Source organism: Kwoniella newhampshirensis, chromosome 12, assembly GCF_039105145.1.
Source record: "Kwoniella newhampshirensis strain CBS 13917 chromosome 12, whole genome shotgun sequence".
In the NCBI taxonomy this organism is placed as follows: domain Eukaryota; kingdom Fungi; phylum Basidiomycota; class Tremellomycetes; order Tremellales; family Cryptococcaceae; genus Kwoniella; species Kwoniella newhampshirensis.
This window is the reverse complement of record NC_089965.1, coordinates 1,097,478-1,120,717: the sequence shown is the minus strand read 5'-3', so window position 1 is coordinate 1,120,717 and position 23,240 is coordinate 1,097,478. Positions and strand designations below refer to the sequence as shown.

General features: G+C 51.8%; 11 protein-coding genes across 11 annotated transcripts; 6 read left to right on the top strand and 5 right to left on the bottom strand.

Annotated features, from left to right (window-relative positions):
* Positions 1–1,042: 1,042 nt before the first annotated feature.
* IAR55_005986 (uncharacterized protein) lies at positions 1,043–1,555 on the top strand (the record flags this gene model as incomplete). Its single annotated transcript, XM_066949073.1, has 5 exons — positions 1,043–1,057; positions 1,144–1,247; positions 1,298–1,375; positions 1,422–1,460; positions 1,513–1,555. The coding sequence occupies 5 exons, from the start codon at positions 1,043–1,045 to the stop codon at positions 1,553–1,555; spliced, it is 279 nt and encodes a 92-aa protein (XP_066800846.1).
* A 240-nt stretch (positions 1,556–1,795) lies between these two features.
* IAR55_005985 (uncharacterized protein) lies at positions 1,796–2,656 on the bottom strand (the record flags this gene model as incomplete). The annotated part of the gene is made up of 4 exons (XM_066949072.1): positions 1,796–2,092; positions 2,154–2,306; positions 2,357–2,562; positions 2,620–2,656. 4 exons carry the CDS (start codon positions 2,654–2,656, stop codon positions 1,796–1,798), a joined length of 693 nt encoding a protein of 230 aa, XP_066800845.1.
* A 312-nt stretch (positions 2,657–2,968) lies between these two features.
* Positions 2,969–4,828, bottom strand: IAR55_005984 (uncharacterized protein; the record flags this gene model as incomplete). Its single annotated transcript, XM_066949071.1, has 9 exons — positions 2,969–3,072; positions 3,118–3,329; positions 3,379–3,398; positions 3,448–3,501; positions 3,555–3,713; positions 4,027–4,271; positions 4,451–4,461; positions 4,584–4,637; positions 4,692–4,828. 9 exons carry the CDS (start codon positions 4,826–4,828, stop codon positions 2,969–2,971), a joined length of 996 nt encoding a protein of 331 aa, XP_066800844.1.
* Positions 4,829–5,715: 887 nt separating this feature from the next.
* Positions 5,716–7,056, top strand: IAR55_005983 (uncharacterized protein; the record flags this gene model as incomplete). The annotated part of the gene is made up of 2 exons (XM_066949070.1): positions 5,716–6,181; positions 6,263–7,056. 2 exons carry the CDS (start codon positions 5,716–5,718, stop codon positions 7,054–7,056), a joined length of 1,260 nt encoding a protein of 419 aa, XP_066800843.1.
* A 122-nt stretch (positions 7,057–7,178) lies between these two features.
* On the bottom strand, positions 7,179–9,110 carry IAR55_005982 (uncharacterized protein; the record flags this gene model as incomplete). Its single annotated transcript, XM_066949069.1, has 3 exons — positions 7,179–7,468; positions 7,521–8,978; positions 9,029–9,110. 3 exons carry the CDS (start codon positions 9,108–9,110, stop codon positions 7,179–7,181), a joined length of 1,830 nt encoding a protein of 609 aa, XP_066800842.1.
* A 1,001-nt stretch (positions 9,111–10,111) lies between these two features.
* IAR55_005981 (uncharacterized protein) lies at positions 10,112–12,248 on the bottom strand (the record flags this gene model as incomplete). The annotated part of the gene is made up of 11 exons (XM_066949068.1): positions 10,112–10,138; positions 10,194–10,559; positions 10,617–10,760; positions 10,813–10,910; positions 10,964–11,120; positions 11,177–11,265; positions 11,313–11,413; positions 11,469–11,586; positions 11,647–11,786; positions 11,843–11,940; positions 11,997–12,248. The coding sequence occupies 11 exons, from the start codon at positions 12,246–12,248 to the stop codon at positions 10,112–10,114; spliced, it is 1,590 nt and encodes a 529-aa protein (XP_066800841.1).
* A 520-nt stretch (positions 12,249–12,768) lies between these two features.
* On the top strand, positions 12,769–14,233 carry IAR55_005980 (uncharacterized protein; the record flags this gene model as incomplete). Its single annotated transcript, XM_066949067.1, has 11 exons — positions 12,769–12,882; positions 12,930–13,096; positions 13,146–13,195; positions 13,249–13,259; positions 13,312–13,348; positions 13,403–13,466; positions 13,515–13,633; positions 13,696–13,764; positions 13,820–13,860; positions 13,916–13,981; positions 14,030–14,233. 11 exons carry the CDS (start codon positions 12,769–12,771, stop codon positions 14,231–14,233), a joined length of 942 nt encoding a protein of 313 aa, XP_066800840.1.
* A 154-nt stretch (positions 14,234–14,387) lies between these two features.
* Positions 14,388–15,649, bottom strand: IAR55_005979 (uncharacterized protein; the record flags this gene model as incomplete). The annotated part of the gene is made up of 4 exons (XM_066949066.1): positions 14,388–14,512; positions 14,756–14,992; positions 15,049–15,457; positions 15,521–15,649. The coding sequence occupies 4 exons, from the start codon at positions 15,647–15,649 to the stop codon at positions 14,388–14,390; spliced, it is 900 nt and encodes a 299-aa protein (XP_066800839.1).
* A 610-nt stretch (positions 15,650–16,259) lies between these two features.
* IAR55_005978 (uncharacterized protein) lies at positions 16,260–17,324 on the top strand (the record flags this gene model as incomplete). Its single annotated transcript, XM_066949065.1, has 5 exons — positions 16,260–16,498; positions 16,555–16,702; positions 16,754–16,893; positions 16,942–17,004; positions 17,060–17,324. The coding sequence occupies 5 exons, from the start codon at positions 16,260–16,262 to the stop codon at positions 17,322–17,324; spliced, it is 855 nt and encodes a 284-aa protein (XP_066800838.1).
* Positions 17,325–17,610: 286 nt separating this feature from the next.
* On the top strand, positions 17,611–21,013 carry IAR55_005977 (uncharacterized protein; the record flags this gene model as incomplete). Its single annotated transcript, XM_066949064.1, has 20 exons — positions 17,611–17,698; positions 17,753–17,780; positions 17,865–17,957; positions 18,015–18,036; positions 18,093–18,479; positions 18,526–18,726; positions 18,778–18,943; positions 19,000–19,074; positions 19,121–19,311; positions 19,361–19,409; positions 19,458–19,517; positions 19,573–19,586; positions 19,639–19,744; positions 19,798–19,837; positions 19,898–19,961; positions 20,014–20,099; positions 20,146–20,251; positions 20,309–20,446; positions 20,504–20,752; positions 20,816–21,013. The coding sequence occupies 20 exons, from the start codon at positions 17,611–17,613 to the stop codon at positions 21,011–21,013; spliced, it is 2,361 nt and encodes a 786-aa protein (XP_066800837.1).
* Positions 21,014–21,298: 285 nt separating this feature from the next.
* IAR55_005976 (uncharacterized protein) lies at positions 21,299–23,038 on the top strand (the record flags this gene model as incomplete). Its single annotated transcript, XM_066949063.1, has 1 exon — positions 21,299–23,038. One exon carries the CDS (start codon positions 21,299–21,301, stop codon positions 23,036–23,038), a length of 1,740 nt encoding a protein of 579 aa, XP_066800836.1.
* Between the last annotated feature and the right edge of the window lie 202 nt (positions 23,039–23,240).

Below are 23,240 nucleotides of genomic sequence, written 5' to 3'. Positions count from 1 at the left end.
AACCCCTAACCCCCTAACCCCTAACCCCTAACCCCTAACCCCTAACCCCCAACCCCTAACCCCTAACCCCCTAACCCCTAACCCCCAACCCCTAACCCCTAACCCCTAACCCCTAACCCCTAACCCCTAACCCCTAACCCCCTAACCCCTAACCCCTAACCCCTAACCCCTAACCCCCTAACCCCTAACCCCTAACCCCTAACCCCTAACCCCTAACCCCTAACCCCTAACCCCCTAACCCCCTAACCCCCTAACCCCTAACCCCTAACCCCTAACCCCTAACCCCTAACCCCTAACCCCTAACCCCCTAACCCCTAACCCCTAACCCCTAACCCCTAACCCCTAACCCCTAACCCCTAACCCCTAACCCCTAGACTATATCCCAGTACCATTTGGGCATCATAAAAATGCGTTTGGTCAAAACTCCCCAGGCGGGAAATCATGTTGTAACCCCCTAACCCCCAAATATGTCACCCGGTTAATAAACCACCCCTCACCCGTTCCAAAGAATTCGGAATGGGTTTTTACGCTCTTTTGCTATGCTACATTACGTATACAAATACGACTTCTAGACCGATGCATTGTAGGAACATCACCATGGGCTGCGTGGCGCAATACATCACTGAAGAACACTGTATAAAGCTGCATGACAGTCGCTCCGGTCGAGTGCATATCGTGGTATGGCCAATACAAGAAGGATCAACTTTGATTGGTATGGAGAATGTATCTACGGGAGATACTGATGTACAATCTGTCACCGACCGGTTGAGTACAGGTTGTATGCCACTCACCCCCGCTTTCCTCATTTTTCGGAAAGGGAGAGAGGTACGATATCTCATAGTACCTACCCACGCTGTCACCACCATCATCTCACTACCCCCCCTTTCCTCATTTTTCGGAAAGGGAGAGAGGAGCGATGTCCCATAAGTCCTGCCCACGCCATCATCAGCGTCTGTCATGAACGGATTGGCGGATACTGTATCATCGCTTCACCCCCGCTTTCCTCATTTTTCGGAAGGAGGAAGAGGAGGTGTATGAGGCAATGATGTGCTACAGAGTCGGTTTCCATCGTCAAATGACATGGTCGACCCTCAATTCCGAATTCAATTCTCAGTCACTGAGGAGGGAGGCTCCACGGCTTAGATAGATACCTACCGGACGCCGACGGCTCTTGAGGCGCCGGCCTGTCTGGCCGTTCGATACGAGGCCATCACGCCTGGTCCTGTCCTTGTGCACTGCCACATCGAGTGAGTGACGTGCGATGCAGCGATTGAGGTCCGTATTGACCCTGTGTCAGTAACCACTTGCAAGCCGGAATGGCATTCGTCATTATGCAAGGACTAGATGTCGGGTTTCCCACTCCGCCAACAGAAGTGTAAGTGGCGTGGCTATGGACACTCACCGCTGATATGCCTCTTCAGTGCCGACGTATCACACTCCATCGTTACAAGTAATCCAGAGTACGTACCCTTCTACTCTATGCGGTGTTTTGTCGCTGACTCGATACTTCAGGCCGACTCTCAAGGACGGCTATGTTTACGCGACCACTCGTTGACGGGCGGAACGACGTACGATCGTCCCATCTTCTTCTACACGGACACTAAATACAATAGGGTTACATGTATAATTGAGCTTTCGGATCAGTTGGATCAAGAAATTGTTTGCTAGTCTGTGAGACGGAGCGTAATGATGTAGCCCTCATAAGCTCCACACAAATTGTCAGCGCCCCAATTAAGAATGAGCTCGAGACGATTTCAACATACTGTACATATATTGTAATAACGTACAATCATACTCAGTAGTTTCCCAATGCCGGCTGATCCTTGATCCAGGTATTCTGCTCGATCTCGCGCCACACCCACCGTGCCAAACTAGCTCTTGATAGCTCTTGAGTGCCCTTGAAGTCAGCACCGTAGCGTCCAGCGTAGACTTTGCTATCCGCCGACCCTGTGTTCAAGTGAGGGACTCGGAAGATGGTGTAGTCAAACTCGGGGTCGGCACAGACTTCAGCGATTGCTGTCATTTCAGCGGAACCTTGGGGAACTATAGCCGGAGGTAGGATCTGAGTTGTGATATATTGAGTCCACGTGTACTATGGGCAAGCAGGTTAGTCTCCATAGGTCATAAGATAAATGGGAGCAGTATAAACATACCACCTCGCCCGGTAGTGCATGAGCGGGAGTGGATAGGGCCAAGAGACGCTTTACTCCATGCTTCCTCATAACTTTCTTGATAAGATGGAAAGAATCGGCAATGGGAGTGGGCGTAGATCGAGTGATCAGGTAATACAGTGACATGTATGCTCCCTGAAATAGATTGTCAGCGGCTCGTGAACTGGATGTCCTCGACCACTTACCAGAAAGCTGACCACAGCTGTGACCCCTTCCATGGCTTCATCCAGTTTATTCTCGTTTGCGAGGCCTCCTTCGACTACACGGACTCTACTTGGATCCCGCTGGAGCAGATCCTCGGGGAGCTTGCCCTTATTCCGCACGAGAAGCGTGAGTCGAGGTCCGCTTTCCGCTCCTAGCACTTCGTGAAGAAAGGCTAATCCCGTTGCGCCTGACAAGTGGGAACACATGAGCATGCAATGATCGGACCTCTTGTTCCTCGGCTCACCTGTAGCACCTAGAACAAGGATGTTATCGGATGGCATTGTAGAATTATATTGGATAGTGGAGTGAATGACAACAAGTCGGAACGCAATGATAGCAAGTTACAGGTGGATCGAGGATACACTGTTCCATTACAATTGCGATGTCATGTCGGCATGCTTGTTAAGCGCAAACGTGAATGACAGTCGGTCCTCATCACCCGTCGGTGACATCATATGGTGCAGGTTCAGGGGAGAGATTTGGTACCTCAGCAACCCTAACAATATCAATCCTTCACTCTCGGCAAAACTGTCTCTGCCAGCAATGCTGATATCGAGCCTCAACATGCAGTACAGCGTGCGCGCAATACAACATTATCTCCATATCTCTTGCAAACACTCCACCATGTCCGGAGTTATCTGTTCTAACGAGGTCAAACCAAGCAATCTCATCGCCGTCACGATCTCGTTCTCAAGGACTGGAGCTGTCATCAGCGTCGACCCTGTGCGTCGCGCAGACTCACTTCGGACGGCTCTTATGACGCCACTCTCCCCATATGCTGCCTGAGCGTACAGGAAAGGTCGCCCCAGTCCCACACCACGTGCGCCGAATGCCAGTGCTTGGAGAACGTCCGTACCTCGTCGAATACCCCCATCGATATAAATCTCAATGTCTTTGACCAGCTGAGGATCTTCGGCGTGTATTGATCGCAGACTGTCAAAACCTGTACGAGCTCTGTTGACCGTGTCAAGTACACACCTAAGACACGTCATAGCTGACTTACTGATCAAGTTGTCGACCTCCCTGCGAATGATCAGCATTATTTGTCTAGGTGATGAATGGATTTACTCACATGATTCGACAGGATACATCCAGCTAGCCCGTGGGCTTTCGCTAGTCTCACATCCTGTAACGATCAGCAGTTATGCCGTCAACAACACTCACCTCAATATGACAAACGCCCTTCAGATAGATCGGCACCCCCCCAGCAAGATCCTTGAGCCTTGGCAGATCGTTCCAGTTCAATCGGGCGTCATGGTAAGGTGGGGTGGCGGTGAACGGTCCCGTCCTGATCCCAGGTTCTGTTTCGCCTTTCGCGCCATTCATCTTGGATGTGGTCTGCCGTAGGTCTCCAACAGCCGAATCCACAGTCAAGAGAAGAGCTCTGACTACTTCAGCTAGGGTTCGCAGACGCTAGCTCACCTGCATCCACCTTCCACCGCTTCCCGCACTTGTGCCTCAGTCTTGAACCGCTCCTGCTGATAGTATACTTGGTACACCATACCCATTTTGGCTCCGATCTCCTCTTCCACCTTATCCTTTTCTGCCAGAATCTCAGTAAGGGCGTACGATGCAGCGGCGGATACGCCTTGCACGATACCGGTCCTTGCGGCCTCCAGATATCAGCAAGGCACAAAAAGGCTCGACTCACTCCTCTGGTGATGTTCAGCTCTCCATCAGGATGTCCTAACAGTGCATTGGAAGAAGGTGAGACATAGATGGGAAGTGCTGATTCAATACCGAAGATCGTTGTCTGAGGCCGCACACTCAAAACGTCGCGCATAATCCTAGGTAGCAGTCGGCACTTCCGGAACGTCCCTCTATTCTCCGCCATTGAGTACCCGTCGAGACTAGCCGCACCGTAGTAGTTGATCGTTCTCGCACTCATGAAAGACTCTGCCGTTTCCTACCATGTCAGCTTCAATGCGAAGATGAAGACGCACTTGTATCTCGTCAAGCGACAGAAGATTCTCCGCCGGTGGTAGCTTGGCCCGACCCTCTGCTATCCTCTTTTGTTCGGCCTCATATGCTGCTCTCGACTACCGGTCAGATCGATCTCACTCACTAGAGCTCACCTTCTCCGCTTCTACGGGGTCAATCACACCCTTGAAATTTTCAGGCCCAAGATGTGTTTCTAGCGTATTTGGGGGGTGTACCGGCCGGAACAGTGCTCTAGCATTCAGCGGTATTTCAACTGAGGTCACTCACGTCACATCCCGACCCCCGTTCTGAACGATGATCTGAGAGCCTCCGGGGTGATGGCTATGGAAGTCTGTGACACTGCCTGTAAGCCGGGGACTGAATTACTCAACTCACTCGTACACCTTGCCGTCTACGACAACCCAGCAGTCTTGTGCGAGGTGGTGTTTCGCCACATCTGACATCGGAATGTACTGCGCTGCTTGATCCCCCTTGTTCTCCCCCGGCGGATCATTCGTTTGAAGCTCGAACATGGTATCTTGCTGTGATGGCGATCCTTGGGACGTTTCCAGCTGGAGCATAGGTCTAGTATACCATGATAGCTAGGAGCGTTCAGCGTTTGTGCCGCAAAGACGCACTCACTGTGAGACCTGTCGCAAGAATTCCGCCTGTCGTGTAGAAGTGAACATCTGTGGATCGTGGTGTCCGTGGTCCAGTCGCATGATAGCGTTGAGTATAGGTTGCGCGTCGTAGAGGACACGTACAATAGCCAATGAAGCGCTGGCTGGGAGGTCTGAACATGTCTTCGATGCGTGCCGTGTATGCCATAGGATGGAAGAAAAGTGTCTTGATTACAAAAGCCTACAATGTGTTCAATCGTAGAACCAGGGCGATGGAGGCAGGAAACCGGCCCGAAATTACCGGCGAGTCGCGTCCTGTTGGCAACCTCATTTTTCATTGGATCGTTATATCTTGCTCCTCGCTCTGTCTTGACACTCGTTCTTTTCGACTCCGGGCAGCTTGATACGTCATGTATCTACCCCAGGCTTCGATAGCGTCTCGGACGACATGCTTTGAACGACGTCTGTTGTCCTGCGCTGGGCCCCCGAAGACTGATGTCGATACTGGGAACGTACCGAACTCACCTCCCGAGGCCAACTTTGCCTTCGGTGCCGCGCCGATAACGTAAGTGAATATCGTGCCGATTGACTCAACTTGCCTGCAAATCGCATCGACACTGAAGCCTCTCAGACGTACGCGATACCGTATGACCTCAAGCCGGACCCGCCTCGGCCTACATGTGGTCGAATCTATTTTGGGATACGCCCAGGCATATGGTATCGACTGGCTGTCTGTCCTATAATACATCCAGGTATGAACGCTCGTGTTGTTCTATATGACTACCACAATACAACAAGTAATGGCAATGGCCTCTCGACACGTCTTGATCATCGGCGGCGGCCTCGCAGGCCCATGCCTGGCCCTTTCCCTTGCACGTCGCAATATCCGTTCGACGATCTTCGAGATTCGACCGCAACCTAGCGAGTCTGGAGGATCGATAAGTCTAGGACCGAATGCACTTCAAGTCCTGGATAGGTATGCTGGTGTCTATTACCAGCTCCGAGCAAACGGCTTTGTGTACAATCGTTTCGGGGCGTTCACAGACGGTGGCGAGAAACTCGGCGAAATCTCAGTCGGCGAAGAGGAGAAAGGCGATGAGGGATACCCGGCATTGAGGATCATGAGGTCAACATTGCACGAGGTCCTCCTGGATGCTGGCAGCAAGACTGAGTTGGTTGACATGAGATGGGCCGCTCGATTGGCGAAAATCGAGGAGAACGAACAGGGTGTCACAGCTCATTTCGAGGACGGCACAACGGTCACTGGTGAGTACTTTGGCATTGGCAGGTTGCAAGCATGTCATGCAAATGCTATCCCGAGATCACGCTGATTTCGACTTGACACAGGGGACATTCTCATCGGCGCTGACGGTATCCATTCGAAAGTCCGTGAACACATTCTGGGTCCAGAAGCTCCCACTCCCGTCTTCACCGGTACATGTATCGTCAACGGTTTCCTCCCCGCATCAGCTGCCATCACGCCCTCACCCGACTTCACCTTCCCAGCGTTTATGTTCACGTCCTCGGGCTTATTCATGACGATACCGATCGATGCCGATGCTAAGACTCTGGCGTGGGGTATAACGCAGACCTCGAAGGAACGGACCAGAGATGAATGGCGCGATTTCGAGTTGTCAGGAGAAGCTGCACGGCTCGCCAAAGCGGACTTTGACCAGATACGAGCGCAGCCAGTTCGGTCGCTCCTCGACAGTGCCGACGAGAGCAAAGCCAAAGTGTGGGCACCATACAGCATCCCAGAACTTCCTCGATGGCATACACCTCGAGTCTGTCTGATCGGCGACGCAGCTCACGCTCTCCCACCAAACGGTCAAGGTAGCGCAATGGCGTTCGAAGACGTAGCGATCATGACACGGTTGATCACGTCAAAAGAGGGCAGGTCGTTTGAGCAGCTGTTCGAGCGATTTGAGGCCATTCGCCGACCTAGGATCAAGGGCATACAGGAATCTTCGAGAAAGGGAGAAGCAATGAAAGCCAGAACAGGACCGGTGGGGTGGTATTTGAAGAAGTGGGCTTTCCGCGGCTTCTTCTGGTGGAACAGCGGTGTTTTGAAACACAACAAGGAGACCACTTATGATGTAGAAGAAGTAGATGTGGGCGGAAGCACACCTTTGGCCCAGTGAGCAGGAAAGAGTTCCGGTCGCGACTTGATCTGAAGCCGTTTTGCATTGTATATACTGCTGCGCGACAGCCGATCAATCTCCGCTCGTCATGACTATACATATCTCATTATTGAACATCTATTTTAAGAACCGAAGTGAGGTGCGTTCAGGAACAGACCCATGAGAACACCGGCGATGGTTCCGGCGATGGGAATGGTGGCGATCCAAGAAATCATGAGCAAGCCAACTCGTTGCCAGTTGACAGCCTTCAAGGTTCCGTTACAAAGTCCAACACCAACGGTGGCACCGGTGATGCACATGGATGTGGAGACAGGCAGGGAGTACTGAGAGAAGACGAGGACGGTGACAGCGGCACCCATCTCCATGGAGGTCCCTCGGGATGGCGAGTGGTATGTGATCTTGTTTCCCATGACTGAAGGGACTGTCAGCATGAAAGCTTGATCAACAGTTTCAAAGCAGCTTACCTTTCATGATGTTGTAACCGTAAGTGATGAGACCGACCGAGATAGCAGCGGAGAGGACGGCGAGTTGCCAGAGAGGGACAGGGAGTTTGGATGCGGCGGCATCGCCAGTGTTCCAAGCGGAGTAGATGACAGCCCAAGGACCAACCGAGTTACCAATGTCGTTGGCACCGTGAGCGAAAGAAGCGGTACAAGCAGTGAGGATTTGCACAAAGGAGTACGTGTGTTCGACCTCGTTGGGGTACTTTTCGGCGTAAGAGTAGACTCGCTCCATTCGTTTGCCTTCGGGTGTACCGTGAATACCGGATTGGGCCGCGTGGATGTCGTAGTGGAGACCGTAAAGGGCACCAACAGTGATCATGGCAGGAAGTCGCTTGGCGAAAATCTTCATGTTTTTGGTCTCGTAGATGGCACCGGGTCCCATGGGGTTCTCGTGGAGAGTTCGCATGGCCCAACCAAGAGGGCCTCTGTTTTGACGAAGCTTGGCGTGGAATCTCTCTTCGGCGGCATCATTGAGCTCCTTGAACGTAGCAGGATAAGGAGTGGGTGCCATGTTGGGGGTCTGTTGAGGCGACACGAGATGAAGTTCGGGCATGGGGAGGTCACGGTCGATCTTCTCGTCAGAGTCTCGGTCGCCATTGACGAGAGTAGCAGGGGTGGCAGAAGGCAAGTCGTCGTCTTGAACAACGGCGTAGTTGGGGACAACGGACTGTTCCTCGATTTGGGGTGCGGGTCGGGAGAAAAGCGCAGGACCGAGGAAGGCATGGTACCATTTCACGGAGGCATCCCTCTTGATGACCTTTGAGTAGACGTATGGGACGAAGAAGATCGCAGCGAGGATTGCGAGACCACATCCAGTACCCATGACGACAGATGCGACGTACCATGCGGGCTTCTTGTTGAGACCCAGTTTGGGGGATCCCTTGTACACAATCGACAGAGTACAGATGGTACCGGCAATAAGGAAGAAAAAGGGAGAGGTGTAAACCGCCCACTTGACGGGGTTTCGTCGCATGTGAACGGTCACTTTGATGAGCATGAAGATGGCAGCACCGAAACCAGCGGCGATAGCAGGCGCCATACCAAGACCAGCGAAGATGGCACCGAGACCTTTACCGTTGTTCCATCCCCACTGGACCTTGCTGGCACCGACCGTGGCAATTCCGACACCGGCGATAGCGGAAATGAGCGAGTAGGTGGATGAGACGTGTGCAGAGTGTCGAGTACACCACATGACCCAGGTAGAGGCTCCTGCCAAAGCACATGTGAAGGCGAGCATTTGCACGCCGGCGTCCCCTCGGAAGGCGGCGTTGGGGATGATACCGTTCTTGATGGTGTCGGCAGTTCGGGCACCGACGGTTATGGCGCCGACCATCTCGAAGATGGTACCGAGCACCATAGCCTGACGGTAGGTGATCGATCGAGAGGACACACTGGTCGCCCAAGCGTTGGCCACATCGTCTGAGTCGCGGTCAGCGTGTGACAACTGTGAGGCAGATCACTCCACTCACTGGCACCGTTATTGTAGGCGTCAAGAAGGGCGAAGAAGGTGCCGATGGCGAAGACATAGTCGTACTGTCCAAGACGAGGCATTTTTGAGTGAGGGTCGTGCGGTGGAGGGTAGTGGTGGTGCTGCAAGTCAGAGATGAACGCTCGATTCTCAAGAGGTCCCTCTCCTACATGTACTATATGTACTATATGTACCCGAATCAGCCTTTTCCCATTCTTCGCTTCCCTCACGTACATGACTTTTTCGACGTGATGTTCCAAATGGTGGTACACCCATCTGATTACGTCAGTGCCTGGCTTGGCAGAGAAAGTTTTCCCCTTTTCCCGTTGTTCTGTTGAGATGAGGATTTCCATCATGTTGAAAGAATTCCTTGGCACTCCTGCATTTCGTGGGTAGATGATCATAAACGTGCGTTATCAGATGTGAACAAAGTCTCGGTTGTGAGACGCACGTTTGATCGTTGTCTCATGGGCCTTCAGTCACCGTTCGGGACGTAACGTCGCCACTCAACTTGAAAATTCAAACTTGTCTTTGCTCGTCGCCCATCTAGGAGCATTCACCCTCGATCGTTCGGTCTCGTGCGTCGAGATACAAAATTTACAGGCCACACGACCGCAAACTCACCTTCAGTATATCAACGGACATCGGACCCACCGTCGATCATTATTCGTCAGAGGTCTGCAACATGGATAAGGACATCTGCACACGTTCCAATTGTGAACTGTCCAGTTGCCGTACGTCTGTCAACGCCAAGACTGTATAACCGTATGGCCAGGACTGCACGTGTATTTTCGGGTAGCTTGGCACTGCGGGATAACGATCGCTCCACCACCCAAAGTTGCAAGGTCCGCCAAAGTAGATGATAGGACTGAATACTACTCCCACAGTATCGCTTGAGCACGTTCCGGTCTCACAGCGTGGAGACATCTGCAATGCATAGAAAATCCTTCCAGTCGCATACAAAGCAATTCGCTGTCCGCGTGTCCATGCTAACGTATACAATACCCATTTATTGTACTTCATCCGGTCACTGCCCTCTTTTCATGTCTATCCTCCTCCGTCTCAAGAGTCTTGTGGGCACAACTTAGTAATGGTATCGGAAGTGAGGGTTCTGCGTGATTCGTCAGTGAGGTGTCCGTCGCCACGCGATTTCCTTTGGCACCCACCTGCCTGTCGGTCATGTCTTTGAGACCGTACAAACAACCTTCGATCATCGCCTGCTCGGGGGTGATTCCCATCATTTCGTTACGCTTGTCTCTGCGCTTGTTCTCCCATCGTACCCAGATGTACCATGCGACGAGGTCAAGCTCGGCGACCACAAAGCAGGCGCAGCAGAAATAAAGACCCGGTCGATATTGCGGGGCAGTGCTGGCTTGGAAGGTCTGAGGACCAATGACGAAGCCGAGACACCAGAACAGGAAGTTGAGGGCTTGGACAACCGATTTCTTGGTTCGACCGGCGACGTTCAGACTGGTCATACACCAGATCATGTAACAAGGGGGATTGAAGCATCCAGTAATCCAGAAACCGACCTGAATGCAAGTCAATATGCCGAACAACCGAAGATGTCCGCTAGACGATCAACTTACCAGTCGTCCCCATCGCTTGGAGTTCGGAAGCAAACCTTCGAGGAAAATGCCGACCACAGAAGGAATGATCATGGTGACGGCGAGGATGAGCATCCAGTTCTTGTTGGGATACGTGTTGACAAACCATCCCACGAAGACGCTCCCCTGTTCGCAAGGTCAACCTCGTCTTTGAGCTTGTGGACAAGATGGCACTCACGACAAACATGAAAGCATACCAGGGGAGCTGGTAGCTGATCGTCTGTTCCTTGTCAAGACCGAATGATTGCAGAATGATAGTGGAGAAGGTGGAGAAACCTGATAGCATCGTCAATAAGTGTCGTGATATGTCCATAAGGGATTACACGTACCTCCGGAAGCCGCCATACCGAGGAAGGTGAAGAAACACAGAAAGTACACTTGAGGGTCTGTGAAGGCTTCTCGTACTTGGACCCAGTTGATGGCGATACCCGACGTCGATTCACCAGTCTTGTTTCGCACCAATCGCGCGTGTGCATAGACTTTTTCCTACAGCAAAATGACCATCAGAGTCTGCGGACACGATTACTGCAAAGTAGACATACTTCTTCGGTCAACCATCGAGAGTTCTTGGGAGTGGACAAGGACAAGAGGAGTATACAGCCCCAGACGAAGGACAGAGCACCCAGGAACACTGCGGCTATCAGCATCGGAGCGGTCCCTCCGCAGAAGCAGACTCACAGTTGATCGCTTTCCAAGAGGCGATCTTAGATCCAACGGCAGCACTACCAATGCCGTAATTGGCCATGAGAATGAAAAGCGAGAAGAAACTGTTCATGGCGCTGCAATTTGGACGGATCAGCTTCGTTCTCAACGTACAGCACGATAGCAACCCACAAGAACGCCATCGATCGCACCATCTGCTCCTCACGCCTATACCACGCAGTGATGATGATGAGGAATCCAGGAGTGACTGGGGCTTCGAGAATACCGAGAAGTGTTCGGACGGCCATGACTGCTTGCGTGTCAGCCAGATCGCCCGACTCTGAAAGTACATGTTCGAATCGCGACTCACGTTGGGTGAAATTGGTGCAAGCAGCCATACACAGAACGACGACACCCCAGCCCAGAACAGTAAGACCCAAGACCTTGTCCATAGGGTATTTCTGCATGATGTAGCCGAAGGGCAGCTCGAAGATGAGGTAAGCAAGATAGCTGATGGCCAAGTCAGCACGATTCATGCGGTGAGAGGAACGCAAAGCTTGACCCACAATCCAGTAGAAAGCCAAGCAAAATCGTTCCCGACCAAATGAGTGTCCTTCCTCAAGTCGAAGGCGACACCTGATGACAGCGAAATCTTGTCCGCGTACTGTGCGATATACTGTCAGCCAACTTGACATGATTTCTATCTCTACGATGACTGACTTGGAAACCATAGGTGATCAACAACAGGGGCATCAAGTGCCAGTCGATTCGACGAACGAACTTGCGTTCGATCTCCTTCTCTTCGGGAGTGAGTTCTTCGTCAACACCGATGTGGGCTTGATGCCAGGTCTGTTCGTCCGCCACTTCTTTGATCTGCTCGTTGATCACATCGAACTTGTGAGGGTCGTGATCGACGGCTTCCTGGGCGGACCCCATCTTCTCGAGCTCGTGATTACCGTCAGTAGAACTCATTCTGCGCGGGCTTGCTTGCTTCCTTCTTCCTTCGGTGATCGATGGGAAGTTTGCGGTGTGAGCAAAGTTCTGGATAAAAAAAGGAGAGGGGATGACCAACCTTATCGGTCCAATATTTAAACATATTCTGCGGTTCGGGGCGCGGAGAGGATAGCGCAAATCCGATTTCGCGGGTTCCGTCTTTCGGGGTCCACCATTTCGGCTCACTCGCATGCAGAAGATAAACACTCACAGAGAGAGTACACGCACAAAGTACACACACACACACACAACGCCCGAGACGCAGCGCACGCAACGTTGACGTTGTCCTGCAGGGCAAGTGAAACCTCTTCGATTGCAATTGTTCCGCGTACTCCACTCCAACTCCGCTGAACGTATCTCACCTGTTTTCGCAAGTCCGGCGTCCGGAAAAGAGAATGCATGTTGTGGCCGCTTAAATAGCTAGACCAGTTGATAACACACAATCAGAAAGTTCACTATCAAGCACACTCAATCGTACTGAACTCATCTCATCGCAACCATGGCCATCACTCAAGACACCTCTTCCAAGTTCGTTACCTTACCGGCCACCGCGCCCATCAAGGATATCCTGGATGTCCTCCATCGCGACGGTGTGATTGTGTTATCCGACTACGTGAGTCGACAGTCTTGATGTCCAGTCCAACACTGACGCTTAAACAGTGCAACGATGCCGAGGTCGATCAACTCAACGCTAGTGCTGCACACCACTTTGCCAAGGCCGAGAATGCTGGGAGAGACAAGGACAGTTTCTTCAAGGGATTCCGAGCGTCACACACCACTGCAGCGTACGATCTCATCGGTTCTTGTCCCGAAGAGGTCTCCAAGATGTAAGCCATTGCGTGTGCTCTTGTTGGCAAAGTACTTATCCGGAATCAGCTTGCAACGTAAGGTCTGGCACCAAGTGATGGAGGAGTTCCTTGCTCATGGTGAGTTTGTCAGTCTCCTGAAGAATCACTAGTAGCTGACAATAGCTTGACAGAGGCGTGGGACGTGAGTGACACCAAATTGCGAATACAGCTCCATTCTGACGGTCATCCCGCAGTGGCTCGGTGAGGAGAAGGTGACCCGAAAGAGCGGCTGTAAGTCTGCGGTCGGATGTGCTGGATCCGCCGCTAACGATTCCTCTCCCCCAGACTGGTTGCACACCTCCATCGGTTACAAAGTCGGACCTGGTGCTGGTCTTCAAGTTCTCCACAGGTCAGTGGCTGCGTATTTAGTGCGAGAACTCCCCTGACTTTCGTGCAGGGACATCAATTCCACCGGTATGCAGAGGACAGGTCCCGAGAGCTGGGTGAATGGAGTGTCAACGTTCGTTGCTGGTTGTGATGTCACCGCGGACAATGGTGGTACACATGTTGCACCTGGTAGGTCTCGGCCTGTCTGAGACATTCTGTAGTCGAGGCTCACCACTTATCATTTCAACCAGGATCTCACCTCTGGCCTCAGGAGCGAGCACCCAAGCAGGAAGATTGTGTTGCTGTCGAGATGAAGAAGGGTACATCGTGGTGTTACTGTTCTGCTGTGCGAGCGTTCTTCTGACGTTTCTTCAGGATCTCTCGCTATCTGGCTCAGCAACATCTTCCACGGAGCAGTGAGTCTGCCCTTGGTATCCCGTCTAGCTCGTCGCTCACTCCGTCGTATCTTAGGGTGCCAACATCCTTGACCCCAGTCATCCCGATGCCTTCCGAACGATTTACGGATTCTTCGCTTGTGTAGGTGACGTTGGTACTGCATGCGACCGTAGCTGACAACACGTGTAGTCTGACAACTTCCGTCAAGGCGAGATAACCGCCCTCGCTTGTAAACCTGAAGACTACATGAACATGCCACCTGAAGTTTTACGTCTGGTCGGCTTCTACAAGGGTAGGACTGGAGGCGGGGCGCTAGGTGGTCGAGATCCTGTTGAGACTTGGCCCGGATTGGCCGGTTATTCCGGTGGGAAATGGAAGTACCAGGAGGAATGAGGCGTGATGTACAGCCATTTTGTATAATAGCAAACTTCATGCATACTAGTTCACTACGAACATTCAACCAACTACGTCTTTCCAACTCCACATCTGTATTGTCCTTGGATCATGAGGGTTTTCTGGCGCTGGATGAACAAAGGGTCATTTGCATTTACACTGCTTGAAATGGTCCATTGACTGGTGTCACAGGTGAACCCCTTTCCAAGAAAGCTCGAACGTTGGCAAAGGCATCTCTTTCTCCTCGGTAAATTGTGCCTTGGGTGTAAGCCGCAACATCTATCTGTCAGCACAGCTCAGGTCTTCGGAAACTCACGGGGTGTGCAAGTGACTTTTGGATTGTTGAGCAAATACTCTGGAATCCTAGGTTCATCCTCAAATACATCCACGCCCGCCCGTTTTATCTTGTTTGACTTGAGCGCCTCGACCAAAGCTTCGGTATCAACGACCATTCCTCTTGATGAGTTGATGAAGAACACGCCGTCTACAGAGTCAGCCCGATATGCTACGATCGAGATTTACCTTTCATCTTGCTGAAAGCCTTTGCGTTGATCAGGTGATACGTTTCTGGTGTGCCGGGGCATAGACACGAGATGATGTCGGACGAAGAGAGCAACTCGTCCTTTGAAGCGTATTGAATGCCCAACTCCTTCTCTTCGTCTGCCGATAGTTGTGTCCGCGTGTTGTAAATGATCTTGACGCCAAAAGCTCGCACTTTTCGCACAAAGTCCTTGCCGATTCGACCCATACCGAAGACACCTGTGACACGTTCCCATGTTGAGGTCGCAATGCTTGGAGAGCGCTGGGCGACTCACCCAAAGTCAGACCAGCTGGATCGGTCGACAACTCCAGCCCTTGGTGCCATAGACCTGTTCTCGCGACCATCTCGCAATAGCTCGTCCCACGGAGTACCGCGAGGAAGAGGAAGACAGTAAAGTCGGCAGTAGATTCGGTGACGGCATCAGGTGTATTGGTAAAGTAGCATTGGTGTTTAGTGATCTCATTGACCCGGACATTGTCATAACCCGTCCCACACTGCGCGAATACTCCGACGTCTGTGCTGGTCAGCTCCGACAGGCATGGAAGACACTCACTGTTACCGTTATTCCACAGTGGTCCTAAGAGCTCGTCGTCCATCGGCGCGTAAGAGGCGTTGGCGAACAGGATGAACGCTGCATCGAAAGGACCGTGCTGTTCACATGCTTCGGCGATGCGTGCTTTGACCTACAAGATCACCAAATCGGTCAGCAACATCGTTCCGTAGTCTCTGTTCATTCATGGACCTACCTCGGCCCGCGGTCCTCTTGTCACCATGTGCACTTCATAGTCTCGAGTGAGCTGCTCGAACTCTTCGTGGGCAGCTTGAGCTGGACCGACACCCAAAATTTTTGGCTTCGGAGCAGCTGCAGTCGACATCGTAACGCTTGCTGACGTGGTGGATGTGGTTGTACAAACCGATAATCGTACTATCCAGGTTTCTCCATAGGAGTGATAACAACAGAAACACATTAGCATCAATGATATCCCGCTCGCACGGAGACTGCACGGGACAAAACTGTCCCTCACCCGACAGATACGCTCCCGCATCTTTCGGATCCCGAAGGTGTTGATGGAGTCCGAGGTTCGATCGTCCAGGGTCAGAGCTATAATTAGAAGCTTCTTCGACGTTGTGTCCAATCAAGTTTCGACTTTCTCTCTTTGCAGATAAGGAAAGCAAAGGGTAGTGAACCCAGAAACAGATTCAGGAGATCTTCTGATTCGGTTACGTACGATAGCTAGCATCTCACCGACCCAGCCCCCGACTGAGCGGAGTTCCGGTCAAGCGGAACAGGAGTCAACAGGTTCTTGCTCGAGAGGACTGCTATCGCGGTCATGACCGAAGAGCTGGAGTTGACGATGACCATTTGGGAATAAGGAATGTAATCTGTTTTTCTCTATAGCTATTTCGTCCTGTCCCTATCGCTGTCGCTATCATCCAGTCCTTCTTGCCAAACCAAAATCAGAGCTTCCAGTCCAATCGCACACAATGTCCGTCACCGCTGAACAAAGGTCTCTCGCGTTGGAGACGGTCCGTCCCAACCTCGTCAAGAAGACCATGCTTGACAACAAGCTGGCCCACTCTTTCGGTATGCGAATCGCGTTCTCCACCGAGATGCCTCTCATTGCCAAGCGAGCGGGATACACTGCCGTTCTGATGAACTTGGAGCATATGGCCATGAGCATGGAGACCATGAAGGATGTCGCCGTCTCATGTCTCAACGTTGGGTGAGCTGCCGAGATTCGATATGGTGAGGCCAAGACTGACATGTGAGAGGGGTCAGAATTACACCCGCTGTCGTCGTACCTACTACAGCTGCCGACTGGATTTCTCGATCTCTCGACTCTGGAGCCCAGGTTGTCATCGTTCCTCACGTGAACACCGTTGAGCAGGCTCAGATGTGCGTTGGAGCGTCAAAGTTCCCTCCTCTCGTAAGTACTGAAGCTCTGATCGTTCACGCTACAAGCTAATCATATCGACAGGGACACCGATCGGTTACCATGGTCACGGCTATGACCCAGTACAGCACTCAGTTGTCATACGCTGCTATTGCCGAGGTGGTGAACGACAACGTTTTGATCATGCCCATGATCGAGACCCAAGAAGGTCTTGCCAATGTCGAGTAAGTAGAAGTGTGGAAAACGTGAACCAGATCTGATACTGCTTTCAGAGCTATCGCCGCTGTCCCAGGTATCGACACTCTTTTCATTGGCTGTGCTGATCTCTGCATGGAGTGAGTTCTCGCGTGAGAAGCTCGACAGCCAAATTGAACTGATCAACTACTTCAGACTCGGTATCCCCGGCCAATACGACAACGAGATCTTCCAAAGTGCCGTGGACCGTATCGCCAAAGCTGCAGAGAAGGCTTCTGTGGATGGGCGAAAAGTCTTTATCGGCTTAGGAGGCCTTGAACCCCGACCTGATCTGTTGGAGAAGTTTGTACAGAAATATCCTCTCATCAGATTCGCTATGGCCGGTCGTGATATTGCGCTTATGATGGCTGGAATGAGCAAGCAAGCTGCCTCTTTCAACTCTATTTCAGACCGACTGTAGATTTTAGATGCATACACTTTGGGATACGATACGGATTCAGACGTGTCTCCTTGCATATAGAAAGATAGAGATACAGAAACCGGAATAGAATAAAGATGCATAAACAGTAGATGTAAAGGACGACCGTGAGAGAGCCAAGGCCTGCTCCGTCCAATCGCTGATGAACGATTTCCCTCCCTCCTTATCTATCTTTATCTTTCTTCTTCTGTTTTTCTTCTTTTCCTTTCACATCTTCCTTTCACATCTTCGATTGCACTACAGCTCCTCTCGTTATAGGACCGCAACGATGTCGGAACACTCTGATGAAGGGCTACTGCAAGACACACCCCCGTCTAAGAAACGTCGGGTCAGCACAGTGAGCAAGGTCAAATCTTGTACGTCGTCATCGCCCTTATCTGCCTGTTTTATGCTGATCTTCCGCCCTCCAGGTGCCGAGTGCCGCCGTCTGAAATTGAAGTAGGTCTTCTAGTATACACTGACCCTCATCTGACGTCTTTCGGTCTGTCCGTGCATTCCGAGTGCCGCTGACCGTCACTACAGGTGCGATCGCAAGATCCCCTGTGAGAACTGCGTGCGAAGGAGCAAAGCATCAATCTGCCCCCACGGAGCACTAAAATCAGCAAAGGGTCGAACGTGAGTAGCATCTTCGGCGCAGATCAGGTCGGGGCTGAAATGAGAGTGACCGTTTAGACTCATCTTGGAAAGTAACGAGGTAAGAAATTCAGATATCCACCCAAAATGGTTGATGTTATGCTTATATTGATTTAGGTTCTCCACGATCGTATCGGCGCACTGGAGGAAGCGCTACGGCAAGCGACAACTGATCGCGGGGGACATCCTCTCTTGGAAAAGGCTTACCATCTGGATTCACTTGATGATGACTTATTGGTGACAGAAAGCGGTCAGACGCTTGATGCACAGCTTGACCGTACCGGATCTCAGCCTATTGGAGATCGTTATATGATCGCGTCATCGTCGAGACGAAGAGAGTCGCCCGCCGGTGCGACTAGTAGAAGAGGTTCGGTAATCGGTATGGAGTACGACGATCAAGGTCCCCCGCCGGAAGGAGAAGAACATTACGGGCATCTGCATGTAGACAGAGGGGATTGGACAGCAAGTCGATTCTATGGGGATGCTTCAAGTCTTTACCTGGTTGTAAGTAGACCTTTGCCTTCCATCGTCATCCTCCCGCTCATACCAGGCACAGGAGCCTCGGCGACCTACATTGAACCAACCTCAACGTGACGGTGGGGAAGGACCGTACTATTTTCGTCCAGGCTGGGTGGAATCATTCATGTTTGAGCGCAACTCCGCCCTTCGATCGCAGCACACTCTCAACGCGCTGATAGGACAGCTACCACCACGTCAAGAAGCCGACAAGTTGGCTGGATACTACTTCGAGGTGTGTCACAGTTCGTTTCTGGCAAGGCGCAAACGATCTGACCAGACGTAGAATGTCGCTTGGGGTTTTGCGATCCTCGATAAAAACGTTTTTACCACCGACATCTTCAATCGCTTTTACGAGGGAATACAACCTGATGCCCAACGCCTTGCTGTCCTTTATCTAGTGATGTCACTCGGAGCTCTATTCGATCCTGCGTCGCCGTCAGGCGCTCACAGTATGTCGCGTTTGTCACACTAAGCTTGAACGAAAGATGGAGCTGATTGTCTGTAGACAACCCATACTCCCGCGACCTTTTCGCTTTGGGTAGAGCGTGTTTGACCATTGACTCTTCCGGCACCATCATATGTAAGCTATAGAGAGCGGTTTGACCCGGCTTATTCGTCCAATTCAGTTGTCCAAGCGATAAATCTTATGGTGACATGGTTGTACAACGGCGGCAGTCCAGTCTCCTCCAATCAGTCAACGTGGCCACTGTTAGGCATGGCTATGAGGGTCGTTCAGGCATTAGGTTTACATCGCGATGGGAAGCATTTTGGGCTTTCGGAAGCGGATTCTACCGAGAGGCGCAGGGTGTTCTGGGAGGTAAGTGGCGGGAGAGGGATGGGAGGGTTACTGACCCCCACCCTTCAAGATCTATTCATCGGATGTAATACATGCGGTGACCAGTGGAAGACCACGAAGTAAGTCTACAATAAGCTGGTTGCGACCCTAGCTCACGCTCTGCTAAGGCATGACGAGTGCAACATATGATGTGCCATACCCAGCGGATGTAGATAGCGACAATTACTGTGAGTTGACTGTGCCGTCAACCCTGCGCGTGCTGATCGGTCGATCGACTATCAGACTGCGCGATGCGGGTAAGTCTGACTATCTCCATCTTCCAAGAAGTCCCAAATTGAAAATTGGCAGTATCGACTTTGTGGAGGCGTGCTATGCAAGATCAACGATGCGCAATGCTCGACTACACCCACCACCTACGAGAAGGCCCTTCAGCTTGACCGTGAGCTGCGTAATTGTGAGTTCGTGCTTCATCTTGCGCTCTCTGTCGCTGATCGACAAATACCCCAGTCCAACAGAACCTACCTGATCAGTTAACGACGGCTGACGGGTGGGTGTCAGAGCTGTCAGAGCGTTCGACGGACAGAGTACCTCTGACACTTACTTTCAGCCAATATTCATCGCCGTCGTCTCTCACACGTGTCATTCAAAGACATACCATGAGGTTTCAATGTGTGAGTCCGAGCAGTAGACATTGTGAGTTCAGCTGAACATTTCTTTTTTCAGAATCTTGGCTTTTTGATTTTACATCGTGGCTGGTTCGCTCGAGCCCTATTCGATCAGCCTGACGAGCCGCTGCGGAGCAAGTATAGGTGAGTAGAGTCTGCTGGTGAAGGCATTCTACTGATATTCATCTAGCGCAAGCTACATAGGATGCCTCGAAGCGTGCAAGATCATATTGGGAGTGGTTCGTCAATTGACGGATGACGCTCCTTTCGTCTGTCGCCGAAGATGGTTTTATCATGTGAGTATGCGGATCTGTCTGATCTGTCTTGCATGATTGTTGACTGACCCATAATAGTTCCATTCATTCACTGCTTGCGCCTGCTTGGCAGCATCGGTGATACGAGCACCTCAATCAATGCTCGCACAATCATCTCTCCTGTCCCTCGACGAGGGTCTACGGTTATTCGAGGAAGCGGAGAAGCACGAAGAGCTGGTGAGCTACGAAATGTGAATTCACATATGGCAGCAGCTGAACCCCATAATTCTACAGGCGATGCTCCTTCCTCTGCGAGATACTGCTCGCCGACGTTTCGCTTACACTGGGAGGTCGATGCCCACCTCGGATGAGGATTTGGCGATGCTGGGCGTAGGTCAGAAGAGAACCCCGCAGTCGACTGTCAACCCTAGAAGTACTTCCAATGAGCTGTCTGTCTCCCCTCAACAAGTCTTGGCCCCGCCAACCGCGGACTCAAACGCTCTTTTCTCTTTCCCGACGACTCCAGTGATACACTCCAATCCTGTAAGTGTTCACCTGGACCCTCATTGCGACTATGAAGTGTTACCAATTGACATCGTGTATCAGGTCGCTCTCGGTGAACAACACAACCCCATGGGGACGCCTGCGTCGCATTACAACTCGAGACCGCTAGAAGGTTTCGATTGGTATAGCGGTGTCACGACAGTAGCTGATTTCGACTTTGACGCCTTCGTGGCGAGTCTCGGGATCGGTGGTGATGATAGGCACATCAATTTCAACGACTCTGTCACCGACTCGGTGTGATGCATGTAGCTAGATCGTGAGAGGGGGAGCAAGCTTCGAAAGCCCGGCTGTCCGATGGTCGTATGCACCACTATGCGAGCGCCCATGCATCTCTTTCATCTGTCCTACATGAGCACACCTTTCCCGATGACTATCTAAGTGGGAGGGTCTGATATGTACACCAGTTGTCTTCCCCTTCATTATGTCCTCGTCAACTGGAATATGTTTGTATAGAACGTTCCATCCACGTCTCAAAAGTATGTGAAATGCTCGAAGTCTTTCTTCACTGGCCGCATACTTCCTCCCATGGTGACTTCCGTTCCCCCGCCACCGTCCGGCGCTGACTACTACGATGTCGGGGCTTTCACAAGGAATGTGAAAACCCGATCTTCGGACGCACAGGTCTGGTTCAACCGGGGACTGATATGGTCCTACGCCTTCAACCATCTCGAAGCTGTTCGCTGTTTTCGCTACGCTATACAACACGACCCGACATGTGTCATGGCTCATTGGGGTGTCGCATACGCCATCGGACCGAATTACAACAAGCCCTGGGAACTCCATGATGAACAAGAACTCCTTGACACTTTACGGAATGCTCGACAGGCTGCACTGGACGCTATCGCACATATCACTCCCGAAACAGATCCTGTCGAACGAGCACTTGCTCATGCTATCCTCACACGATATCCAGAGACTGCGAAAGGGAAGGAATTCCTGGAGTGGAACACAAAGTATGCCGACGCTATGCAAAAGGTATATGATAGTAATGGACAGGATCTGGACGTAGCGGCGCTATATGCGGACTCGTTGATGAATCTGGCCCCTTGGGACTTGTGGGACTTGGAAACGGGGCTTCCACGATCGAAGAGTCGTACGCTGGAGGTCCAGGCTGTGTTGGAGAAAGCGATGGCCGATCCGTCTTCGAGTTCACATCCCGGACCTCTTCACCTTTACATCCACGTCATGGAGATGTCGGCGACACCTGAGAAGGCGCTCAAAACGAGTCACCTCCTGTTGGGCCTCGTTCCCGATGGCGGTCATCTCGAACATATGCCATCGCATATCAATCTACTCGTTGGTGATTACGCCGGTGCGATGAAATCAAACAGACTGGCAATCGTCGCCGACGCCAAATACGCCGTGCGTTCTAGCTCCACCGATTTCTACACATTCTACCGCCTCCACAACATCCAGACCTTCCTGTACGCTGCCATGCATGCTGGCCGTCTCGCCGACTCCTTGTGGGCTGTCGACCTTCTGGAAGCTGCGACTCCGGAAAGTACTTTGAGGATCGAGTCTCCACCCTTGGCGGATTGGCTAGAAACCGTCTTGAACGCTCGGGCACATGTCCTAGTACGTTTTGGTCGATGGCAAGAGATACTCGACCTGACTCTACCCACCGAGACCGAGTTGTATTCCGTCACCGTAGCCAATATCCATTATGCGAAAGGTGTCGCGTATGCTGCCTTGGGTCGCGTAGACGAAGCTATTTCCGAACGGAAGGTATTTCATTCCGCCATCTCTCGAATCCCTCCTTCTCGAATCATATATCCAAATCGATGTGTCGACGTGATACAGATAGGAGTAGCCATGTTGGACGGGGAAATAGAATATAGAAGAGGAAACTTTGATCTTGCATTCGATCGATTGGACGAAGCCGTCAGTCTAAGCGACGCGTTAATATACACCGAACCACCCGCCTGGATGCAACCTCCTCGTCACGCTTTAGCAGGTCTGAAGTTGGAACAGGGGTTGGTTGGGGAGGCTTTGGATATTTATGCAACCGATCTCGGGCTCAACCAAAAACTATCACGGCCCCTTCAACATCCGAATAACGTATGGGCGCTGCACGGGTATCACGAATGCTTGGTGACGCTCGAGAGGACGGAGGAGGCGAAAGCGGTAGAAGGGCAGCTGGCGACTGCATTGAGTCTGGCTGATATCCCAGTCTATGCTTCATGTTTCTGTGCCACAGGCAATGAAGCGCGGAAGATCACATCGAGCTCTGGGGCCGTACGAGCATGTTGCAACGGGACGCAATAGTCAAATAGATCAAGGAGCGGAACAGGATGCACAATATGCCCCCATGTCTGACCAAAAGAAGGGCCAGCTACAGCCGGCCATTGACATCTGACTGCATTCAGGTATTCTCGAGAGGGGTTGACAATTCCTCTTCTTCTTGGCAGGATTTTTGGAACATTCTTGCCCTGAGGGATCTGGCGGTATTTGCTCATTCCGGGGAGGA